Raw genomic sequence first — 20,973 nt, forward strand, 5'->3', positions numbered from 1 at the left:
CCCCCCACCTCTGTCTGTTTCTCTGCCTACTCGTGATTTCTCTCTCTCTGTCAGATAAAGAAATAAAATTTTTTTAAAAATCTTAAAAAAAAAAAAAAAGAGTCCAATGCTTAACCAACTGAGCCATCCAGGCACTCAACTCTTTTTCTATTTTTATAAAAATGGTATTATGATCTATATGTTAGTTCAAAATCTGATTGAATAAATTCATTCAAAGAATGAAAGTCACCTTCTTCCATTTAAAAATTTATCAAATATTAAGAATGAAACCCATTTTTTTTTTTTGCTGTTGACAATTTTACCAAAGACAATTACATATACTGACCTCCAGGTCAGTGCATACTAATTTAACTCATTCTTTTTTTTTTTTTTTTTTAAGATTTTATTTATTTGTCAGAGAGAGAGAGGGAGGGAGAGCGAGCACAGGCAGACAGAATGGCAGACAGAGGCAGAGGGAGAAGTAGACTCCCTGCCGAGCAAGGAGCCCAATCCTTGCTGGGACTCGATCCCAGGATGCTGAGATCATGACCTGAGCCGAAGGCAGCTGCTTAACCAACTGAGCCCCCCAGGCATCCCTAATTCATTCTTTTTAATGGCAGTATAATATTTCACAACATGTGACTCAAACAGTAACAATTTTCCTATTAATGGACTTCCTAATTGTTTGCAGTTCTTTCCTCTACAAATGCTGTTGCATCAATATCCTTGAGCATATATCTCTACATACACTTTTATTTCTACAGCATAAATACTGAAAAACAAAAGGATTATGGTTCAAAGATTTTAAAGAGTACCAATTTAAAGCTGCTCTCCATAGAAAAGGAGAAAGTGGAATATTGGTATGCTCTGTCCTATCAATTTATACCTTTTGCTGATCACTTAATGTTTACCAAGCACTGTGAAAGGCACTAGTGGGGAACACAGAGAGGAACAGAACAAATGTCCTGCTGTCTAAGAGATCACTCTCACTGTCACCACTCCTACAGAAAAGATGCCTCAGAGCAGCTCTTCACAGCAATGCATACACATAACATATATTTTCCTTTGCTCTTTCCGCTCTGTTAAACTTTCTCAGTAATGAGCCTTCTTCCATTTCTCTGCTCTCCTTTCTCTCTTTCAGCTCTTTTAAAAGGTAGATCAACTAATGTAAGTGACTTTTTAAGTTTGGGGGGTTTTGTTGGGGAGGGGGGGTTTAATCCCTTAGTTTCTCTTCCATAAAGGAAAAGCTAATCACTGATTTGCAAGCAAAAGCTCTTCCACCTTAGAACCTTAGAGGCCTAGAAGAGAGAGATGACTATAAATATTTTAGGTGTAATAAATGTTCTGCTATTCCTCTCCCTCTCTTCTTCTTTCCCTCCTCTCTTTCTCCCCCCCCCCCCCCAGGATCTCCCCCCACCCCATGCCACACACACATCAAGAAAAAAACAACTATAATGCAGTGTGATCAATTCTCACGAATAAAACATAGTGGAAGCCCAAACAATAGGATGAATCATTCCATTTTGGATACAGAAAGGGGAAAGAAACAAATAGGAGAGAAATCCTCATGGAGGTAATATTTAAACTGAGGTTAAAAGACAAACACTTTTTCTAGGCTTGGGGTGTTAGGATGGAGAAACAGCAAGAGCTTGATGGTAAAAAGTGCTTTTGAGTTTGGGAGGGAACCTGGATAGCTTATGGTGGTGGTCCTCCAAATTTAAAGTGCACAGGAATTATTTAGGGAGCTTGTTTAAAATCCAGATTCCCAGGTACCCAGTTACCCAATATTTTGAGCTGATGTCTGGAAGTCTACATTTTAAACAAATTCATCCGGGTTTCTTATATTTTGAAATATGCCAGCAGAGGTGGTGTGGTGAGTAGTGACATGAAATAGCGTTGTCACAGGACTGAAAAGAATATAAATTAACGTGTCAGGTAAGTGACAATATGAGACAATAAGAGATACCAGAAAATGATGTCAATTCTTTGAATTATGTTTTGGGAGAAACAACATCTTGGCAATGGAGCTATTACTTTGATCAAAAACCTCTGCTCTTCCACAGGGAATGTTTACTGAATGGCTGAATGAATGAAGGAAGGAAGGAAGGCAGAATTCTGAGAAAGCCGACTGGAAGTATCATAGACTGCGAGCACTGTTTGCTTTGTTTAACCCGGCCATAAGGAAAACTGTTTTAGAATGGCCATCCCAGAACAAGGTTCAAGACTTCCAAATGCTGCCTTGATGTATGATAAATTGATATATCTGTGCATTTTTATGCAGGTCCACAGACAAGGCAAATGTGATTAGCCTGTGGATCATCTATGTAAACACGCACCAGGGTTGCGTAGCCAAAGCCTGATCTTAGCCCTTAGAGCTAAGATCTAGGAGGACAGAGCATGCTCTTACATAACTTCCGAGCTAGTCAGTGGTAGGGCCTGTGATTAATGCTACATGACAGGCTTTGAACTTTCTGTTCAGATAGGTCTGCTTGCCCCTCAGAGCTCCTAGCAAGAGGGAATGTGCGACCTGCAGATTTCACTCTGAATAACCATCATCTAAGCCAACACCAACATTGCTCTGTGGCCCTGTGTGACTACTGTGCCTCACTCCTTGTGGATAGGTTGCCATAGGGCTGTCACAGTGTTTTGTTTTCCTTTAAGGTGGACAAAACAGAAGAGTAACAAAACTTCAGAGAGCACAGTGGCCGAAGAGAGCTAAGTAAAGAAGACTGGGAGCTGGGGAGAGGTTCTTCTGGGAAAAATCGCTAGAGCCCTCGAGGAGTGGCCAGTAGAGAAATTGTAATAGGGAAGGAAAGAGTCCTGCCCTTCCCACCAACAGCATTCACAGCGTCCCAGCGCCTCCGTGGAGCTCCCGAAGGCCAGTAGACCACAGCGCTTCCTGCATCCCAGTCCGGGCGGGTGAAGAGCTGTCCCCATGCTGATCAACTTTCGAGCTTGGCCAAGTGGACGCCCAGCCTTCAGAGAGTCCCTCCTTTACAACCTTTACCTCCCCCCATCCTGCCCCCCAAACACACACTCCCGCCCTCCGCAGAAGTGCAGGTGAGGCCGAGAGCCCAGCGGCGGCTCCCCTATCTGCTGCGCTCCCCACCTCCCATCTCCCGGGGAGGCTCCAGACAGCAGCCCTTGCGAGTGTGCCCGCGGGAGAGGAGATGACACCTCGGAGCGCTTGCAAATCCGGTCCACACTCCAGCCGCCACGCGCGGTCCCTCCAGCCTGTCCCCGCCAGCCCGGAACGGCACCTTCGGAGAGGGTTGGTCTCTGGCCCCGGAGCAGAACTCAGGGCCTGCGGCGGCCGCGAGCGAGGACGCCCCTCCCGACCTCTCCGCACCTGACGGCTCGCTGCCCGGCTCCCCTCCCCGCACACAGCCCGCACTCACCAGTTCCAGGGCTCGCAGGAAGGCAAGGGGCTCCTTCAGCGCCCGGAACGTGCCCGCGGAGGCCAGCTTTGGACGTACGACACGAGAGAGACAGAGAGAGAGAGAGAGAGAGATGACATGAGGAAGGGGCTGCGGCGCCTCTCCGGACCGCCGGGTCCCCAGCCCCCGCCGCCCTGCCCAGGTCCGCCCTACCTGACTCACGGGGTCCATCGCTCGCCAGCGCGCGGTCTTTTCCTTTTCCGATGAAGTTCGGAGGGCGCTGCAGCGTTGTCCTCGGGGCCAGAAGCCCCGCTTCGGGGAGCGCCGGAGGGGCGAGGCCCGGGGCGGGCAGGAGGCGGCGGGGCCCCGGGAGAGCGGTGCCCGCGCGGGCTGGCTAACGTTCGGGGGGCCGTGCGCTCCGCGAAGCCTGCGCTCCGGGGCGACGAGCTGAGCCAGTGGGGCGGCGGGGAGGGGGCGCGGAGGGGGAGAGGCGGCGGGAGAGGGAGCGCCCGGCGAGGGCTGCCATTGGCCAGCTGCAGCCGGGAGGGGAGGGCGGGGGGCGGGCGACGCCGAGCGCCAGACTCCGGGCAGCCTCCGGCGCGCGCGCCCGTCCCCTCGGGCTCCGGGGAAACTTCGGGGCTGGAGGGTGGGGAAAGCCGGCCGGCTCCATCAGCAGCGTGGTTCCCAGACCGAAGAAGGGGTTGCAGGTAAGAGAAGGGCACCTACCCCTTACCTGGGCACGTGTGTGTGGTTCCCTGACTTCCGAACACCGAAGCAAGCCTGTTGACTCGTGGGTTCGCACACGCCTTCAGGGACCTCCCTCCGCGTGGCCAGGCAGCGCCAGGTGCGGGCGTGCCTCGGAGAACCGGGAACACGGTGCCTGCCCCCAGCACTAGAAGGGAATCAGGACGGACGGACGCGGCTAGAGGAGAGAGAGGAGAAAAGAGTCGTCTTGAATATGGGCCATTGCCCCAAATGGGTAATTCTCGGGGTCACTGTGTGAGGTCAGGAGCAAGTTATCATGCCCACTTAAAGGTCAAAAAGAGACTTACAGAGTCTGATTTAGCCAAGGTATACCACACAGCTCATGAGGGGTCAAACAGGGATTGAAATTCAAGTTCCTCTGTAGCTCATCCTTTTCCACTGAGATCCTTTGCCCGAAGAAATAACCCCCAAATGAAGCTTCTGAAATTCATCATAAATAGTACTGAGCCTTTGGCTCCCAAACCCATACTTTTTTCCCTCCCTTGGTCCGCTAACCTTGCCGAAAATAATAGATAACAACAAAACAATTGAGTTCCTTTTGTGAGTCAGGAATTGTGCTAAGGGCTTTATAAACATGACTTCACATATTCACAGAACCCCCATGGGTTAGTATGCTATTATGCTCATTTTAGAGATGAGGACATTGAGGATCATGGAAGGGAAGTGGTCTGCTCTAGTTTAAAAACTAACAGAGAATGAAGCCAGAGCTGAATTCTATGAGTCAGAAAAAGAAGAGGAGGAAGAGTGCTTAGCCACTAAACCATCTTGCTGATATGCCCCCTTCCTTCTCACTAGCTTTGGACAGGATTCCACATATGAAGTGGTCTCCCAGCAACACAGATACCCCATCTGTTTACTACAGAGATTTGCCAAAAAGGTTTGGAATTTGGGGAGGGGAGTGGGACGACTAATATTTAAGAGCAGGGGATGAAGACAGAAATGGTTAGTTAAGAGGCTGGTAAGGGGAGACAGCAAACCAAACATGAGTAAGAAATCCCCTGCCCATGGATTTTTTTTAGAGAAAACTAGAAATGTAGTAAGAACTCCAAAGGGCTAGTTGCACCATCTGCAGTCAGCCACTTTTGTTCCTACTGCTCTTCCTACATACAGATAGTCTAAAACAATTGGAAACTGTTGTTTCAAAAATAAGCTATTCAACTTAACAAGGGCCAGGGAAGGGAATTAAGTTATCAAGTACTTAGTGTGTGCTCTACAATGTATATATGTTATCTTAACCTGTGAAGTTACTTAGCCTATTCAAGACCTCAGTTTTTTTTTTTAGTCTGTAAAATGGAGCCCACAACATCTACCTTAGTTCCTTGTTGTCAGGACTCCATGAGATTTTGTAGATAACATATCTAAGGCAGTTTGGCACAACTCAAAACAGGTATTAGTTATGTTTCTCAATGCCCACACTTCTGAAAAAGCAGAGATGAAAGCTCAGGGGTCCTCAGTGGAAGCTTGGGCGATTGTAGCACTGTCTTGACACTCTCTGCAGTATTCCTCTATATATCCTTGCCTTTTTGAATTCAGCAGTTGCCATTTTACTTTCTTTGGCCAGAGAAATGTGGGCAGAGGAGATGGGTGCATTCTGGGCAGGAGTTTTAAGAACCTCTTAGTGATTTGCCATCTTGTTTATTTTCTTACACCACAATGAATACAATGTATGACACAAAGGTTCTTGGAACAGCCTGGGTCCTGGCATTACCATGCCATTAGCATGGCAACTGGACTTTATAAACATGGAGGTGAGCAAGAAATGCATTTGAGTTTCAAGTAATGAAGATTTTTTAAGTCTTTTGTTACTACAACACAATATAACCTAGGTTGATTTGTAAAAAAGTTCACACAGGGGTGCCCAGGTGGCACAGTCAGTTAAGCGTCTGACTTAAGCTCAGGTCATGATCTCAGGGTCCTGGGATGGAACCCCAGTTGGACTCTGCTCAGCGGGCAGCCTGCTTCTCCCTCTCTCTCTGCCCTTCCACACACTTGTGCTCTCTCTTTCTCTCTCAAATAAATAAAATCTTTCAAAAAATGTTTCACACAGCTAGTACGTAACTGAGCCATGATTCCCCCCTGAACCTGTATGACTTGGTTGTCCTTATATTTTTGCTCTTTCCGTCAACTACCTTATGGCTATAACATCCCCTGCTTATGTTTAATAATGATGTTAATTATTATAATAGTTTATATCAATTCAGTTCTTACTGCATGCCAGGCATTGTGCTAAATGTTTTAAGTATATCATTTTAACATGACCGCAATCCCCTCTTTTATGTATAGTGCCTCTAGGTCTGGAAAGTCTAGGTAACTTGCCCAAGGTTGTTTAAATGTAAACATTAAACTTCTTAAACATATCTCTTTAGACAGAGAGAGTGATTAATTTAAAATATTGCCCACTAGCATTTCATTTGAGCTGAGAACTTGGCACAGTTGAAGTGTGAGCCAGTTCCCCCTGGGTCTTTCTTTGCACTCAACATTTCTCCTCCCTAATACGGTGGCAGATTTTTCCAGTCCTCCAAACACCATGTGAAGGAAGCCAGAATTGTGGCAAATGGCAAATGTGTCATAGCTTAGGCAACAATTGCACATTGTCACAGGATGCTTTTCACGTTCCAGAAATGTATGAGCTTCCAACAGCTGCACCACCAAAATAACCCAGAGTTCCATATCACATTTGCAATGTTAAATATCTTGTAGACTTTGGGGGTTAGAACCCCTGTCTTCAGGCTTGGAAATAACATTGGGTTCCCTAAAGAACTAGATTGGGAGAGGTAGGAGGAATGATGTAAACATTACCACAATATTACTCTCACTGGCTTAGGGTGATGCCTTCTCTTCTGCCACAAAAGGACAAAAGATAACTTCTTTTTTACTGTAACAGATTATCACATTGACTCAACAATCATGTCAACTAGGGTGGGACATTAGTGATCCATTTTAGTGGCCCATATTAGTTATGTGTATGAGTTTCCAAATTCTTCTTTTGTTTTTGACCAGGGACCTATAGTTATGAAGACTATAGGTAGACCTGTCAAGGTAATTTATTCACTTACTACATTAGTTCTCAACAAAGGGTGATTTGGGCCCTTCCCTCCCCCAGGACACACCTGGCATTGTTCAGAAACATTTCAATATGTCACATCTGGGTGGGGAGGAATAGAAGATACTTTCTCAAAGGGGATCAAAATTACAAAAACTGAAGTACCAAACTGCCACTGATGAACATTCATTATTCAGGCAAATTCACTCTTGCTCTCGGGAATAACATACTTGGGTTTCATCTTCCTATGTCTCTTCTGGCAAAGAGGAGAAAGTGGTTTAAAATTTTTCCATAGCAACTTAATACAGGAGGAAATACTATCCATATGTTATGATATTTAAGATACTGGAAATAAGTAATGAGTGAAAAATGTTATATATTTAACTCTGCTTATGCTGCTAACCTAACTTTACAAATCTTTCCTAGACTAGTGAGTACAAAAGCAAAGGGCAGTAGCATGTCTGTGTAATTATTTGTTTGTATATTTGGCTTGTGTGGGGCCACTGGTACAGAGTCTAGGAGTTGGTGTGGAAATATTTTTAAGAATTCTAATTTTACAATAAATGACAGCATTATCTATCAACCCAAAGGTCAAATAAAGCCACCTTTACTTACTTATGTTTCAGTTTTAAATGGCTGCAATGCAGTATACAAGGTTGTGTGCGTGTTCCCTTGGTTTAAAACTTCTTAACAAAATAAGATTTCATAGGCTCCTAAGGAATTGTAACATTCAAATTGGATCATTCTTAATTAATAATAATAACTGATATAAAAATTCAAATGTGGATGGCCCATGTGAACTCACATCATGAAATGCTTTTACTGTTTCTGTTTGCATCTTTGTCTTAAACAAAAGTTGTCTGTGTAAATATAGCCACGCTTGAATCCATGCAAATTTAGAGGACCAAAAGGCATGCCAAAGGATTCACCATGACCTCAGGGAATAAAAGTTGTAACCATAATCATAATAATGACTTGCAGGATTAAGTAGTTGCTGGATAGAAGGCTGAGTGTCCCTATTGCCGTAACTCAATATCCTCATCAACTTTGTAAGTATGTATCACTGTTCCTCGCCTTGTGTAGACAAGAAAACACAGGCTCAAAGAAATTAAAAATCTCAGCTAAGCTTTTATAGATAGTAAACAGCACAGTCATGATTTTTCTCCTACCCTTCTAACTTTCCAAGAAAAAGATTTTATGCAGTTTCCATTGCAAATTTGAAAATGTCACAAGCTTTAGGCAAAAATATTTTTCTTGCTGAAACATAAACAAAATGTCTCCAGAGAAATAAAGTTAAGATGGACACCACTGTCTGCTCCTAGTACAACTTCTACCACTATTATTCCATGAACATGATTAGAAAAAACTCGTCCCTTTCTCAAAGGCTCAATCATTCCAACTCTTTTTGTCTTTCATCCTTAGCTGTGTTTTCTAAAATGCTCACCATTCTTGATGTTTTCCTTGGTTCACTCCCATGTTTTCAGACTCCTGGATCACGACAGCTTTCCATTAATCTTATATCACCCATTGCAATTTTTTTTTAAAGATTTTATTTATTTATTTGACAGAGAGAGATCACAAGTAGGCAGAGAGGCAGACAGAGAGAGGAGGAAGCAGGCTCCCCACTGAGCAGAGAGCCCGAAGCGGGACTCGATCCCAGGACCCTGAGATCATGACCTGAGCCGAGGGCAGCGGCTTAACCCACTGAGCCACCCAGGCGCCCCCATTGCAATTTTTGAATGAGGTAAATTCCAAAGAATGGATACATCTTGCCTAAAGTCTTCCTGCCTGAAAAAAAGTCTAGCATAAGAGAGGGTGACACGAATTCTAGAATCAGATTGACTGAGTTTATCATATCCTGGCTCTATCACTCCCTCACTGTGGGACCTTGAACAAGGCACTTATACCCTTGTCACTCAGTTTCCTTTCAGCAAAATGGGGATAATAACTGAACCATCCACCTTACTTTCTAAGAAGGAATATATGTGTTAACACAAGTCAAGGACCCAGAAGAATACCTAGCATTAGAGAATCTAATACAGAAAGCTGCTAAAAGGCCAAGATACAAGACCTATACCAATGGTTGGGAAATGGTTTATGAAGTTAGTATCCCAAGTCATACACCATGATTTACCATAAACAATTAAAATTATTTATTTTCTTTCATCTCCCTTTTTTCTTTTCAAAATTCTCATAATTCTTCCCGCCAAATGTTTCTTTTTTTTCCCCTTTCTCCTTAACTCCAAGCTTGTCAGTTGATCTTAGAAATTTTCCTCAGAGTTTGGTAAGAGTATCAGGTTATCTATAACATTTGTTTTGGGAGGCTTCCTGATATACATACACTTTCCAAAAACATACAATTCAACTTTTTTTTTTTAATTTCTTTGATGTCTGTAAGTGGAGCTTTGGCATGGATTGTTATGATTTTCTTAAAAATAGTTTTACTTGGGAATATTTGCGATCTCTAGTAATTTTATTCTTGTTTTAGTGAATAGTAATATAATTAAAAAAATCCTTAGAGATGATAAAGATAGGAAAGATCAAGTGGATTCTTTCATATATTTAATAGAAGTATATAACCCAAATTATACTGCATGCTTTTCATTTTGGGAAATTCTCCAGATGGTCTTCAGACCTTATGCTCCAAAATGACAAAATGGCTTTTGCATCTACTGTAAATGAGCCCAAAGAAAACCTCACCCTGTTCAACAATTATAAGAACACATTTACTTATTCTTTACTAATTTAAACCCTTAAGTAAAAAAAAAAAAAAAAAAAAAACCTCAAATTAATTCAAATATGAGACATTAGAAAATTGACTCCTTTTCACTTCATGGTCATATTCTCTGCGAGCCAAGGTTCTTTCCCACAGCTTGACAAGTGTGTGTGAGGACACTGCTGGATCCACTCACACAGAAAAGCCCAAATCCAATACCTAAAATTAGGTTTTTACTAAATTATATTGCACTGCACTTTTACACCTGCTTTGCGAATAATACCCAGAAGAAAGGTACAATTACATAGGTTCTTTGGCAGAAATAGAAGACAGATTAAAGTACTCCCCCCAGGGGGGGAAAATCACAGAAAGAGAAGGAAGGAAGGAAAGAGAATCAGAGAGGAAGGAAAAGACAACAGAAAATGAAAAAATCTTTTCCCGACATCATGGTCAGCAAATATCAACAGCTTCATTATAAGTTACTTCTACTGAATTTGCTCTACAAGAATTTGCTATATTCCAGGCATTGTGATAAGCTCCTTATACCACTACAAATTAGTTGTTGTGATCCAGATTTTGAATATAATGGAACTGAATCATGGACAAGTAATGACTTAACACAGGTTCATACAGCTAAATGGAAGTGTAGGCATTGGAAGCCAATAATTCTTCAGAACTTGAACTAATTTTATACATTCTAATTATCCAAAATATAAAATATACATTCCTCAGACCGCAACTGGAAATTGGAGATACTCATAAGACTTTTAGTCACCAAACCCAACTGCCCAATTAAACAATAGAGACTGATCATCCACATTCTCATCTTTTTTCTTTCTTTTTTTTTTTTTTTAAATCATGGTAGGAAAACACGTGAATATCCAGTCTTTTCCAACACTGTTTGCTGAAGAAACTGTCCTTTCCCCATTGGGTATTTTTGGTAATCTTGCCAAAGGTCAATTAAATACATGCCTGGGTTTATTTCTGGACTTTCTATCATGTTCCATTGAGTTATGTCTGTCTTTATGCCTGTACAAACTATTTTAATTATTGCAACATTACAATATATTTTGAAATCAGAAGCTGTGATGCCTTCAGCTTTGTTCTTTCTCAAGATTATTTTGGCTATTCAAGGTGTTTGTCTTTCCATATGAATGTTAGGATTGTTATTATTTCTGTGAAAAATGCTATTAGGATTTAGATAGGGATTGCATTGGTTGTAGATTGCCTTGGGTACTATGGCTATTTTTAACATTACTAAGTATTCCAATCCATAAATACACTTGTCTTTCCATTTATTTGTGTCTTCTTCAATTTCTTTCAGTGTTTTGTAGTTTTCAATATAAAAGTCATTTACCTCCTAGGTTAGGTTTATTCCCAAGTATTCCACACTCTCAATCCTTATATGTCCTTTTAGTTTCAGTTTTACTACTACTGATTTTTGCAGAATCACTTATTCTTAAGTACCTTTCCCATTTATTTTCAAGATTTCTAAAGGATTACTTTAAAAGATTTCTTGTTTTACTGTAGTGTTATAGGTTGTTAAATACTAATGAGGTGATAGAAACATGTTTGACTTAAAAAAAATAATCAAGGAGCACTTAAGTGGCTCAATGAGTAAAGTGTCGGCTCAGGTCGTGATCCCAGGGTCCTGTGATCAAACCCACATCAGGCTCTCTGCTCTGAGGGGAGCCTCCTTCTACCTCTCCCTCTGACCTTCCCCCTCCTACTCTGCTCATTCTCTCTCTCTCTGTGTCATACTAAAAAAATTAAATCTTCAAGAAAAAATTAATCAAGCTATTAAGCCATGAAAAGACACGAAGGAATCTTAAGTGCATATTAAATGTTGGAAGTCAATCTGAAAAGGCAGCACACTGTATGATTCCAGCTATATGACCTTCTGGAAAAGGCAAAACTAAGGAGACAATGGAAACATCAGTGGTTGGCAGATGTTATGGTCTGGGGAGGGATGACTGTGTGGCACACAGAGGATTTTTAAAGCAATGAAATGCTCTGTATGATATCATAATGACAGGTACGTGCCATTATACATTTGTCCAAACCTACATTATATACAGTACCAAGAATGACTATAATGTAAACTAGGCACTTCGGGTGATTACACTATGTCAGTGTAATGTCATCAATTGTAAAAATTGTACAGCTCAGCTAGAAGAAGTTTGATAATGAGGGAGGCAATACTTGTGTAGATGTAGGAGGTATATAGGAAATCTTTGTGCCTTCTACTCAATTTTGCCGTGAACCTAAAGCTGCCCTGTAAAGAAAAGAGTCTTAATTTTTTAACATGATAGATCTGGCAACCCTAGGTTGGCATCCTGAAATTTAAAAAAAAGAAGAAAAAAAAAAGTCAGCCATTACTTAGTGCTATAATTTTCCTAGCTAGGGACCCATCATGTTCAATGATAGAATGAAAAATAGGGCATGTGTATGAATGTCTGTGAGTAGTGAAATGAATGTTGGATTACTTTTTTCTTAGCATGATCTATAAATTAAGCAAGAAAAAATGTTATTTTCTCTGCATGGCTTTATTTCTATATAAAGATTAATTAAAAGTAACTTTTTTGTTTAATATATGCTATGTGTGTGTTCATAGGCGTTTACAAAGAAAATATAAGCATGTTAACACTCTGACATCCTTCTCTTTATTTTGCAAATATTTATAAGAGTAATACACATACAATTTCAGTAATACAGAACTACGTAAGGTAGAAGTTTTCTTTTTTTCTACAGCCTAGGTAAGAGAATATACAGTTTTCTGATAGAAATACAGGTATGTGAGGGTGCCTGGGTGGCGGCTCAGTGGGTTAAAGCCTCTGCCTTCAGCTCCAGTCATGATCCCAGAGTCCTGGGATCGAGCCTCACATCAGGCTCTCTGCTCAGCAGGGAGCCTGCTTCCCCCCTCTTCTGCCTGCCTCTCTGCCTACTTGTGATCTCTGTCTGGCGAGTAAATAAATAAAATCTTTTAAAAAATAAAAATAAATATAGATATGTGAATGTATGTATATGCATAAATATGTTTGTATTTCAAATATGTGAAGTACCTATTATATCTATTTCAAGTAGCACATATATGCTTTTGTTCATAGGAGTGGGTTAATACCACTTATATTATTATATAGCCTACTTTTTTCACTTTACATTTTATCAGGATTACTTTTCCTTGTCTTTAGATTATCAGTTTACTTCCTCTTTTTCTTCTGGCCATGTGGCGTCCAGATGTGATGACAGGAGCAGGAGTAGCCACCTTGGAGTCAAAGGTGAATGTCATGTCTAGAGGATGATAGCATCATCTGATCTTTGATCTGTTACAAGGTAGTACTTTTGTTCACGCCATTGTGTTTTGGAGTTTGTTAGATTGCCTTAGACTGTACACTAATAAAATGTCCCTCATTGCTTAGTTCAAATGGCATCTACCCTGGGAAATCTTCCAGATTTCCACCTCCTCTAGTCATATGCCACTCCGAACTGGTCACTCTTATCCCAGTCCTCTTCATACTTTGAAAATATTTCTTTCAGCTTATAATCCTCTGATTTTATTATACTTCTTTTAATGTAATGTTTGATGTTAACATAGAATCCCTACCTTATATTTTGGACTAAGTTAGGTACCCTTGCCTTGTGCTTTCAAAACACTCTCTACTTTTGTGTAACGATTATGGTCAAATTTACCTTTTCACTATTTACCTCCCCCACTATATTGTATAAGCTCCATATGGACAGAATCTTGGATGCCTTTCTGGTAACTGTATCTCCAACTTTCACAGGAAATTTGGCACATAATAGGCTCACAGCAAATGTTTGTTGGATAAATAAATGATCTCTTTAAAGGTAGGAAATATGGATTACTCATATTTGTAGCCCATTCATCGCTAAGCTCAGTGTCTGGTGCCTCTTTGGTGGTCTATAAATGTAGACCAAAGCAAACTGGTTTTGAAGGGGGTGTTATTGGAAAAGCTGGGTTGGACCAAAATACGAGCTCTGTAGAGATGCCTGGGTGGCTCAGTAGGTTAAGCATCTGCATTTGGTTCAGGTCATGATCCCAGGGTCCTGGGATCAAGTCCCTCATTAGGTTCTTCCTCAGCAGGAAACCTGCTTCTCCCTCTGCCTTGGCCCCTCTCCCTGCCTGTGTGCTCTCTCTCTTTCTGTCAAAATAAATAAATAAAATCTTTAAAAATAAAATACCAGCTCTGCAAAGAGTACTAGGTGGGTATTTTTGGTGAAGAAGCTCCTGAAAAAAGGCTTAACTGCCAGTGTTTCCATCAGCAAATACTTTAAAATTGCTATCTGGGAAATAAAATACATATCTGGGAAATAATCAATGGAAGTAACAATAGAGGAAAAAAGAACCGGGCAGGAATACCTGTTACATAAATCCTGAGAGGAGCCTTCTATATTGTAAAAGCAGATGTGTGAATATTCATTTCAACTTGAAACCTCACACCCACCTTTCCGTGGTTAGGCATTTGTGAGGAAATTCATCATGTGTTGATTTTCTTATTCATAAGCAAATCATATCCTTATATTATTAGGAAAATAGAACTTTTGTTTATAATTGAGGAAATAGATAAATGGTATACTTAAATATGTAAATGGATTCTCAGTCATTTATTATTATTAAAAGTTATTTGAAAAATATTTTCATTAATACTTTATATTAGTAAAATTACATATAAATTGAAAAATACTTTATATTAGTTAAATTACATAGGAATTGATAGAAATTTCTAAGGTTGATATGCTAAGGGATGTAAGTCAGATGAAGATAAATACCATATGATTTCACTTGTATGTGGAATCTAAAGAAATCAGACAAAAAGCCCCAGACTTTAAAATACAAAGAACACATTGGTGGTTGCCAGAGGGGTGGGGGTGGAAGATGGACAAAATCGATAAAGGGGACTAAGAGGCACAAACTTTCAGTTATGGAATAAATAAGTCACAGAGATGAGAAGTATAGAATAGGAAATAATAGCCAATAATATTGCAATAGCATTGTATCACGGCAGATAGTGAAAACATTTTTAAAAACCAAGAAATTTCTAGTTTGACACGGCAAAGAAACTTCAAAAAGTAGCATTTGGGGGACATTTACTTTGAGTGCTGAACAGTTCCATTCAACTCCCCCGCATGTAAACAGGTTTGATACTAAGTTCTCTAAATTTTCAAAATATTTTCTACAAGTATTTTTATAGCAACAGAAATGGTCACAAACACCTGTGTTGTATGTATCAAGACTAGTTTGATTAGTCGACCAGTAGTCCCCCAAAATAAATGGGAATTGTCTCCATATCACTCAGGCCTCTCTTTTTGCTCTCTGGATGTCCTGCTGTCGTTGACTAGTATCTTCTTCCTTCAAAAGGCTCTTTGCAGATTCTCTCCCCTCACTTATAACCTGGTATATAGAATCATGAAGTAAATTCATGCTCACTTTATTTGCTTGTTTACATGAAGAAAGATTATTCCACGGTGTGAAATAATGAATATTCAAGTGATGGGAAATTGAAATTTGTGAAACCGTTTCTGGAGGTATTAACTCTTTCAAAATATTTTCACTGAAATGGATGATACTGAATAAATTGCCTCTTTTGAGGGGGGGGGTCTCCCATGATTCCTTTAAATTTATTCAGTTGCAGGGAGTTCCCCAATGCCGCTGAAAGAAACTGCAGACGTGATTTTGAATTGCTCTCTCAATACAAAGTTATAGGTTATTTACAGTTTTCCTGATCCTGAAATTTATAATTCCCTGTCTCTTATAATAATCAAAGTAGCAAAACTGAGTAAAAGTTAAATCTTTCCCTATGCCCGAGCCGACATGGTGGAGGACGGTGTGGTTTGCTGCTTCTTTATTTCCCTCCTCCTCTGTCAGTTTTCTGACAGAAGTGAAGATAGAGTGAGTAGAACAGGAAAGCTCCTACTTGACTGACACTGTTGTAAATTGCCTTCACTCCCTCTCAGCCTGGAAGATTCTTCTTCAGAAAGACACTCCCAGTCCTGGCAGTTAGGGATCACTCAGCCAGCCCTCCTCGGCCTGAGGTGTGTGCCCCTGCCTCAGCTGCTCACGTTCTCCTTCTGCAGCTTCGTAGACTGTGGCAAGCCCTTCAGGCTGAGAGGGTCCTGTGAGTGCCCCCTTCCTTGTGGCTCATGGGTCGTCCACTGAAAAAACTTCTGAATTATTTTCCCCAATAAACATTGAGAGAGCAGCCCATGAAGAGTTACCATTGACTATAATGTCTCTGCCTTTAGTAAACCCAGTATATTTCTCATAAAGTAGCTAGACATTATTTTTGCAACTGCAGGATATGCACACTGAGCTCCCTTTTCATGTCTGTGGATTTTAAATGAGCTCAGGGCACATCTATAACTTCATATACCAGTCCTTAAAGCATCCCAAGAGAGACCAGGGCCATATTACCTTTTTGGGTCCACGGCAGCTTTTTGGGCCCATGGCAGCTTACCTTTATGGCCCTACTCTTTATAAAAACATATTAAAACTTGTATATTGTAACTGTGTTGGCATAAAGATGAATGTAATATAAGCTGGATCATATTCATTTTTTCATCTGATTTTAAAAGAAATAGAAACATCTTCATGAGCTTCTTTCTTCATGGTTCCTAGATACCATGCTTTCTGGGCTGAGTGGAGAATTCAGCACTGAGTTGATTTAGTCAATATATTTAATCAATATATTTAATATATAATATATTTAATATATTAATATATATTTAATAATATATTATTAATAATCAATATATTTAATCATTATATTGAAAAAATGAGACTCCCAAGAATGTAGTAACAACACAACTTTTTTTTCCCACTCCTATTAACAATTTATTGAGCACCTATCATGTCTTAGACATTGTAGTAGTAAAAAACACAACAGACACCTGATATTTTCCACACTTGAATGTTCTCAGGTGATATAAGGGTAATGAAAATAATAACAGGGCAATAGGGCTTTAAAAAAGAAAAAGGAAAAGAAAAAGTAACTACAAATGCTCGGACTCATTGATGTGGTAAATTCCACTCTTTTCTGGGCCAAGCTACATCTGGGGCCATATGGGAATGTATCTGACTTGGTAAGAGGTAGATGTGTTTGCTTTCCCATTAATAACCAGTATCTCAAAGTCCATGTGCACTTGGATGGGGAGCTCTGCTTTGGAGCTCTGCAGCATCTGTGAACTTTGGCCAAGTGTGCTAGATTCTGTGTTACTAGAATCAGTTTCTTCATTTGTTTAATAAAAAAAAAAAAAGTTTAAGAGAAGTGGTTTCTAATGCTTCCCAGTTCTATAACAATTAAGGAAATGATGCAAAATTCATTTTTAACTATTGATAAATCTGATTTAAATCTAATAAATGGACATCCACCATGACTAAATATTTTTATTAACATATAGTGTATTATTTGCCCCAGGGGTGCAGGTTTATGAATCATCAGGCTTACACACTTCACAGCACTCACCATAGCACATACCCTCCCCAATGTCCATAACCCAACCACCCTCTCCACACCCCCTCTCCACCCAGCAACCCTCAGTTTGTTTTTTAAGATTAAGAGTCTCCTATGGTTTGTCTCCGTCCCAATCCCATCTTGTTTCATTTTTTCCTTCCCTACCCCCCACAACCCCCGGCCTGCCACTCAGATTCCTTATATTAGGGAGATCATATGATAATTGTTTTTTCTCTGATTGACTTATTTCGCTCAGCATAATACCCTCTAGTTTCACCCACATCATTGCAAATGGCAAGATTTCATTTTTTGATGGCTGCATAGTATTCCATTGTGTATATATACCACATCTTCTTTATCCATTCGTCTGTTGATGGGCATCTAAGTTCTTTCCATAGTTTGGCTATTGTGGACATTGCTGCTATAACACATTCAAGTGCACGTGCCCTTTCAGATCACTACATTTGTATCTTTAGGGCAAATACCCAGTAGTGCAATTGCTGGGTCATAGGATAACTCTATTTTCAACTTTTTGAGGAACCTCCATGCTGTTTTCCAGAGTGGCTGCACCAGCTTGCATTCCCACCAACAGTGTAGAAGGGTTCCCCTTTCTCCACATCCTCTCCAACATCTCTTATTTCCTGACTTATTAATTCTGGCCATTCTGACTGGTGTGAGGTGGTATCGAATTGTGGGTTTGATTTGTATTTCCCTGATGCCAAGTGATGTTGAGCATTTTTTCATGTGTCTGTTGGCCATCTGATGCAGAGTGAACATGCAGAAATGCCTGTAAATGTCCTCTGCCCATTTCTTGATTGGATTATTTGTTCTTTGGGTGTTGAGTTTGATAAGTTCTTTATAGATTTTAGATAGTAGCCCTTTAGTAAAAAGTCATTTGCAAATATCTTCTCCCATTTCTTCAATTGTCTTTTGGTTTTGTTGACTGTATCCTTTGCTGTGCAAAAGCTTTTGATCTTGATGAAGTCCCAGTAGTTCATTTTTGTCCTTGCTTCCCTTGCCTTTTGTGATGTTTCTAGGAAGAAGCTGCTGCAGCTAAGGTCGAAGAGGTTGCTGCCTGTGTTCTCCTCAAGGATTTTAATGGATTTCTGTCCAACATTGAGGTCTTTCATCCATTTTGAGTTGATTTTTGTGTGTGGTATAGGGAAATGGTCCAGTTTCATTCTTCTGCATGTAGCTGTCCAATTTTCCCAACACCATTTGTTGAAGAGACTATCATTGGACATTCTTTACTGCACTGTCGAAGATTAGTTGACCATCGAGTTGAGGGTTCCTTTCTGGGCTCTCTATTCTGTTCTATTGATCTGTGTGTCTGTTTTTTTGCCAGTACCATACTGTCTTGATGATTACAGGTTTGTAATAGCGCTTGAAGTCTGGAATTGTGATACCACAAAATTTGGTTTTCTTTTTCAACATTCCCCTGGCTATTCAGGGTCTTTTCTGGTTCCATATAAACTTTGGGATTATTTGTTTCATTGCTTTGAAAAAAATGGATGGGATTTTGATAGGATTGCTTTAAACATGTAGATTGCTTTAGGTAGCATAGACAATTTCATAATATTTGTTCATCCAAACCATGAGCATGGAATGTTTTTCCATTTCTTTGTGTATTCCTCAGTATCTTTCATGAGTTCCTTATAGTTTTCTGAGTACAGATTCTTTGCCTCTTTGGTCAGGTTTATTCCTAGGTATCTTATGGTTTGGGGTGCAATTGTAAATGGGATTGATTCCTTAATTTCTCTTTCTTCTGCCTTGTTTTGGTATATAGAAATGCAACTGTTTCCTTTTTCTGTGTATTGATTTTACATCCTGACACTTTACTGAATTCCTGTATGAGTTCTAGCAGTTTTGGAGTGGTGTCTTTTCCACAAAAAAGTATCATATCATCTGCAAAGAGTGAGAGTTTGACTTCTTTGCCAATTTAGATGCCTTTAATTTCTTTTTGTTGTCTGATTGCTGAGACTAGGACTTCTAGTACTATGTTGAGTATCAGTGGTGATAATGGACATCTCTGTCATGTTCCTGACCTTAGGGGAAAACCTCTCAGTTTTTCCCCATTGAGAATGATATTTGCTGTGGATTTTTCATAGATGGCTTTGATGATATTGAGGTATGTACCCTCTATCCTTACACTGTAAAGAGTTTTGTTCAAGAAAGGATGCTGTACTTTGTGAAATGCTTTTTCGGCATCTATTGAGAGTATCAGATTATTCTTGTTCTTTCTTTTATTAATGTATTGTATCACATTGATTGATTTGTGGTTATTGAACCAACATTGCAGCCCAGGAATAAATCCCACTTGGTCATGGTGAATAATCTTTTTAATGTACTGTTGGATCCTATTGGCTAGTATTTTGGTTAGAATTTTTGCATCCATGTTCATCAAGAATATTGGTCTGTAATTTTCCTTTTTGGGGGGGGGTTTGTCTTGTTTGGGGATCAAGGTAATGCTGGCCTCATAAAATGAATTTGGAAGTTTTCCTTGCATTTCTATTTTTTGGAACAGTTTCAGGAGAAAAGGTAGTAATTCTTCTTATATGTTAGGTAGAATTCCCCTGGAAAGCTGTCTGGCCCTGGGCTCTTGTTTGTTGGGAGATTTTTGATGACTGCTTCAATCTCCTTACTGGTTATGGGTCTGTTCAGGTTTTCTATGTCTTTCTGGTTTAGTTTTGGTAGTTTATACATCTCTAGGAATGCATCCATTTCTTTCTCATCAAATTTGCTGTCGTATAGTTGCTCATAATATGTTCTTATAATTGTTTATATTTCTTTGTTGTTGGTTGTGAGCTCTCCTCTTTTGTTCATGATTTTATTTTTTGGGTCCTTTCTCTTTTCTTTTGGATAAGTCTGGTCAGGGGTTTATCAATCTTATTAATTCTTTCAAAGAACCAGCTCCTAATTTCATTGATTTGTTCTACTGTTCTTTGGGTTTCACTTTCGTTGATTTCTGCTCTGGCCTTTATGATTTCTCTTCTTCTGCTGGGTTTAGGCTTTCTTTGTTGTTCTTTCTCCAGCTCCTTTAGGTGTAGGATTAGGTTGTGTAATTGAGCTGTTTCTTGTTTCTTGAGAAAGTCTTGTATTGCTGTATACTTTCCTCTCAGGACCGCCTTTGCTGTGTCCCACAGATTTTGAACAGTTGTATTTTGATTTGTTTCCATGAATTTTTTCAATTCTTTAATTTCCTGGTTGACCCATTCATTCTTTAGTAAGATGCTTTTAGCCTCCATGTATTTGAGTTCTTTCCAATTTTCCTCTTGTGATTGAGTTCTAGCTTCAGAGCATTGTGGTCTGAAAATATGCAGGGAATGCTCCCAATCTTTTGGTACCTTTTGAGACCTGCTTTGTGACCCAGGATATGATCTATTCTGGAGAATGTTCCATGTACACTAGAGAAAAATGTGTGTTCTGTTGCTTTGGGATGGAATGTTCTGAATATATCTGTGATGTCCATCTGGTCCAGTGTGTCTTTTAAGGCCTTTATTTCCTTGTTGATCTTTTGCTTGGATGATCTGTCCATTTCCGTGAGAGGTTGTTAAAGTCCCCTGCTATTGTTGTATTACTGTCATGTTTCTTTGATTTGTTATTAATTGGTTTATATAGTTG

The 20,973-nt window shown here is 40.0% G+C and overlaps 1 protein-coding gene and 1 long non-coding RNA gene across 3 annotated transcripts in view; one reads left to right on the forward strand and one right to left on the reverse strand.

Moving 5' to 3' along the window:
- The window catches only part of SYNPR (synaptoporin), a 314,225-nt gene extending 310,420 nt beyond the window's left edge, over window positions 1-3,805 (reverse strand). The window contains exons 1-2 of the mRNA XM_082727135.1: window positions 3,570-3,805; window positions 3,378-3,443 (exon numbers count right to left, since the gene is read on the reverse strand). Coding sequence (XP_082583261.1) covers window positions 3,378-3,443; window positions 3,570-3,587 — 84 coding nt within the window. The 5' untranslated portion in view covers window positions 3,588-3,805. The remainder of the gene's footprint in view (window positions 1-3,377; window positions 3,444-3,569) is intronic.
- A 139-nt stretch (window positions 3,806-3,944) lies between these two features.
- The window catches only part of LOC309862873, a 230,719-nt gene continuing 213,690 nt past the window's right edge, over window positions 3,945-20,973 (forward strand). For both annotated transcript variants that reach the window (XR_014310767.1, XR_014310768.1), the window contains exon 1: window positions 3,945-4,063. This is a non-coding gene — a long non-coding RNA (uncharacterized lncRNA). The remainder of the gene's footprint in view (window positions 4,064-20,973) is intronic.

This window comes from Mustela nivalis (genome assembly GCF_964662115.1).
Source record: "Mustela nivalis genome assembly, chromosome: 1".
Classification (NCBI taxonomy): Eukaryota; Metazoa; Chordata; class Mammalia; order Carnivora; family Mustelidae; genus Mustela; species Mustela nivalis.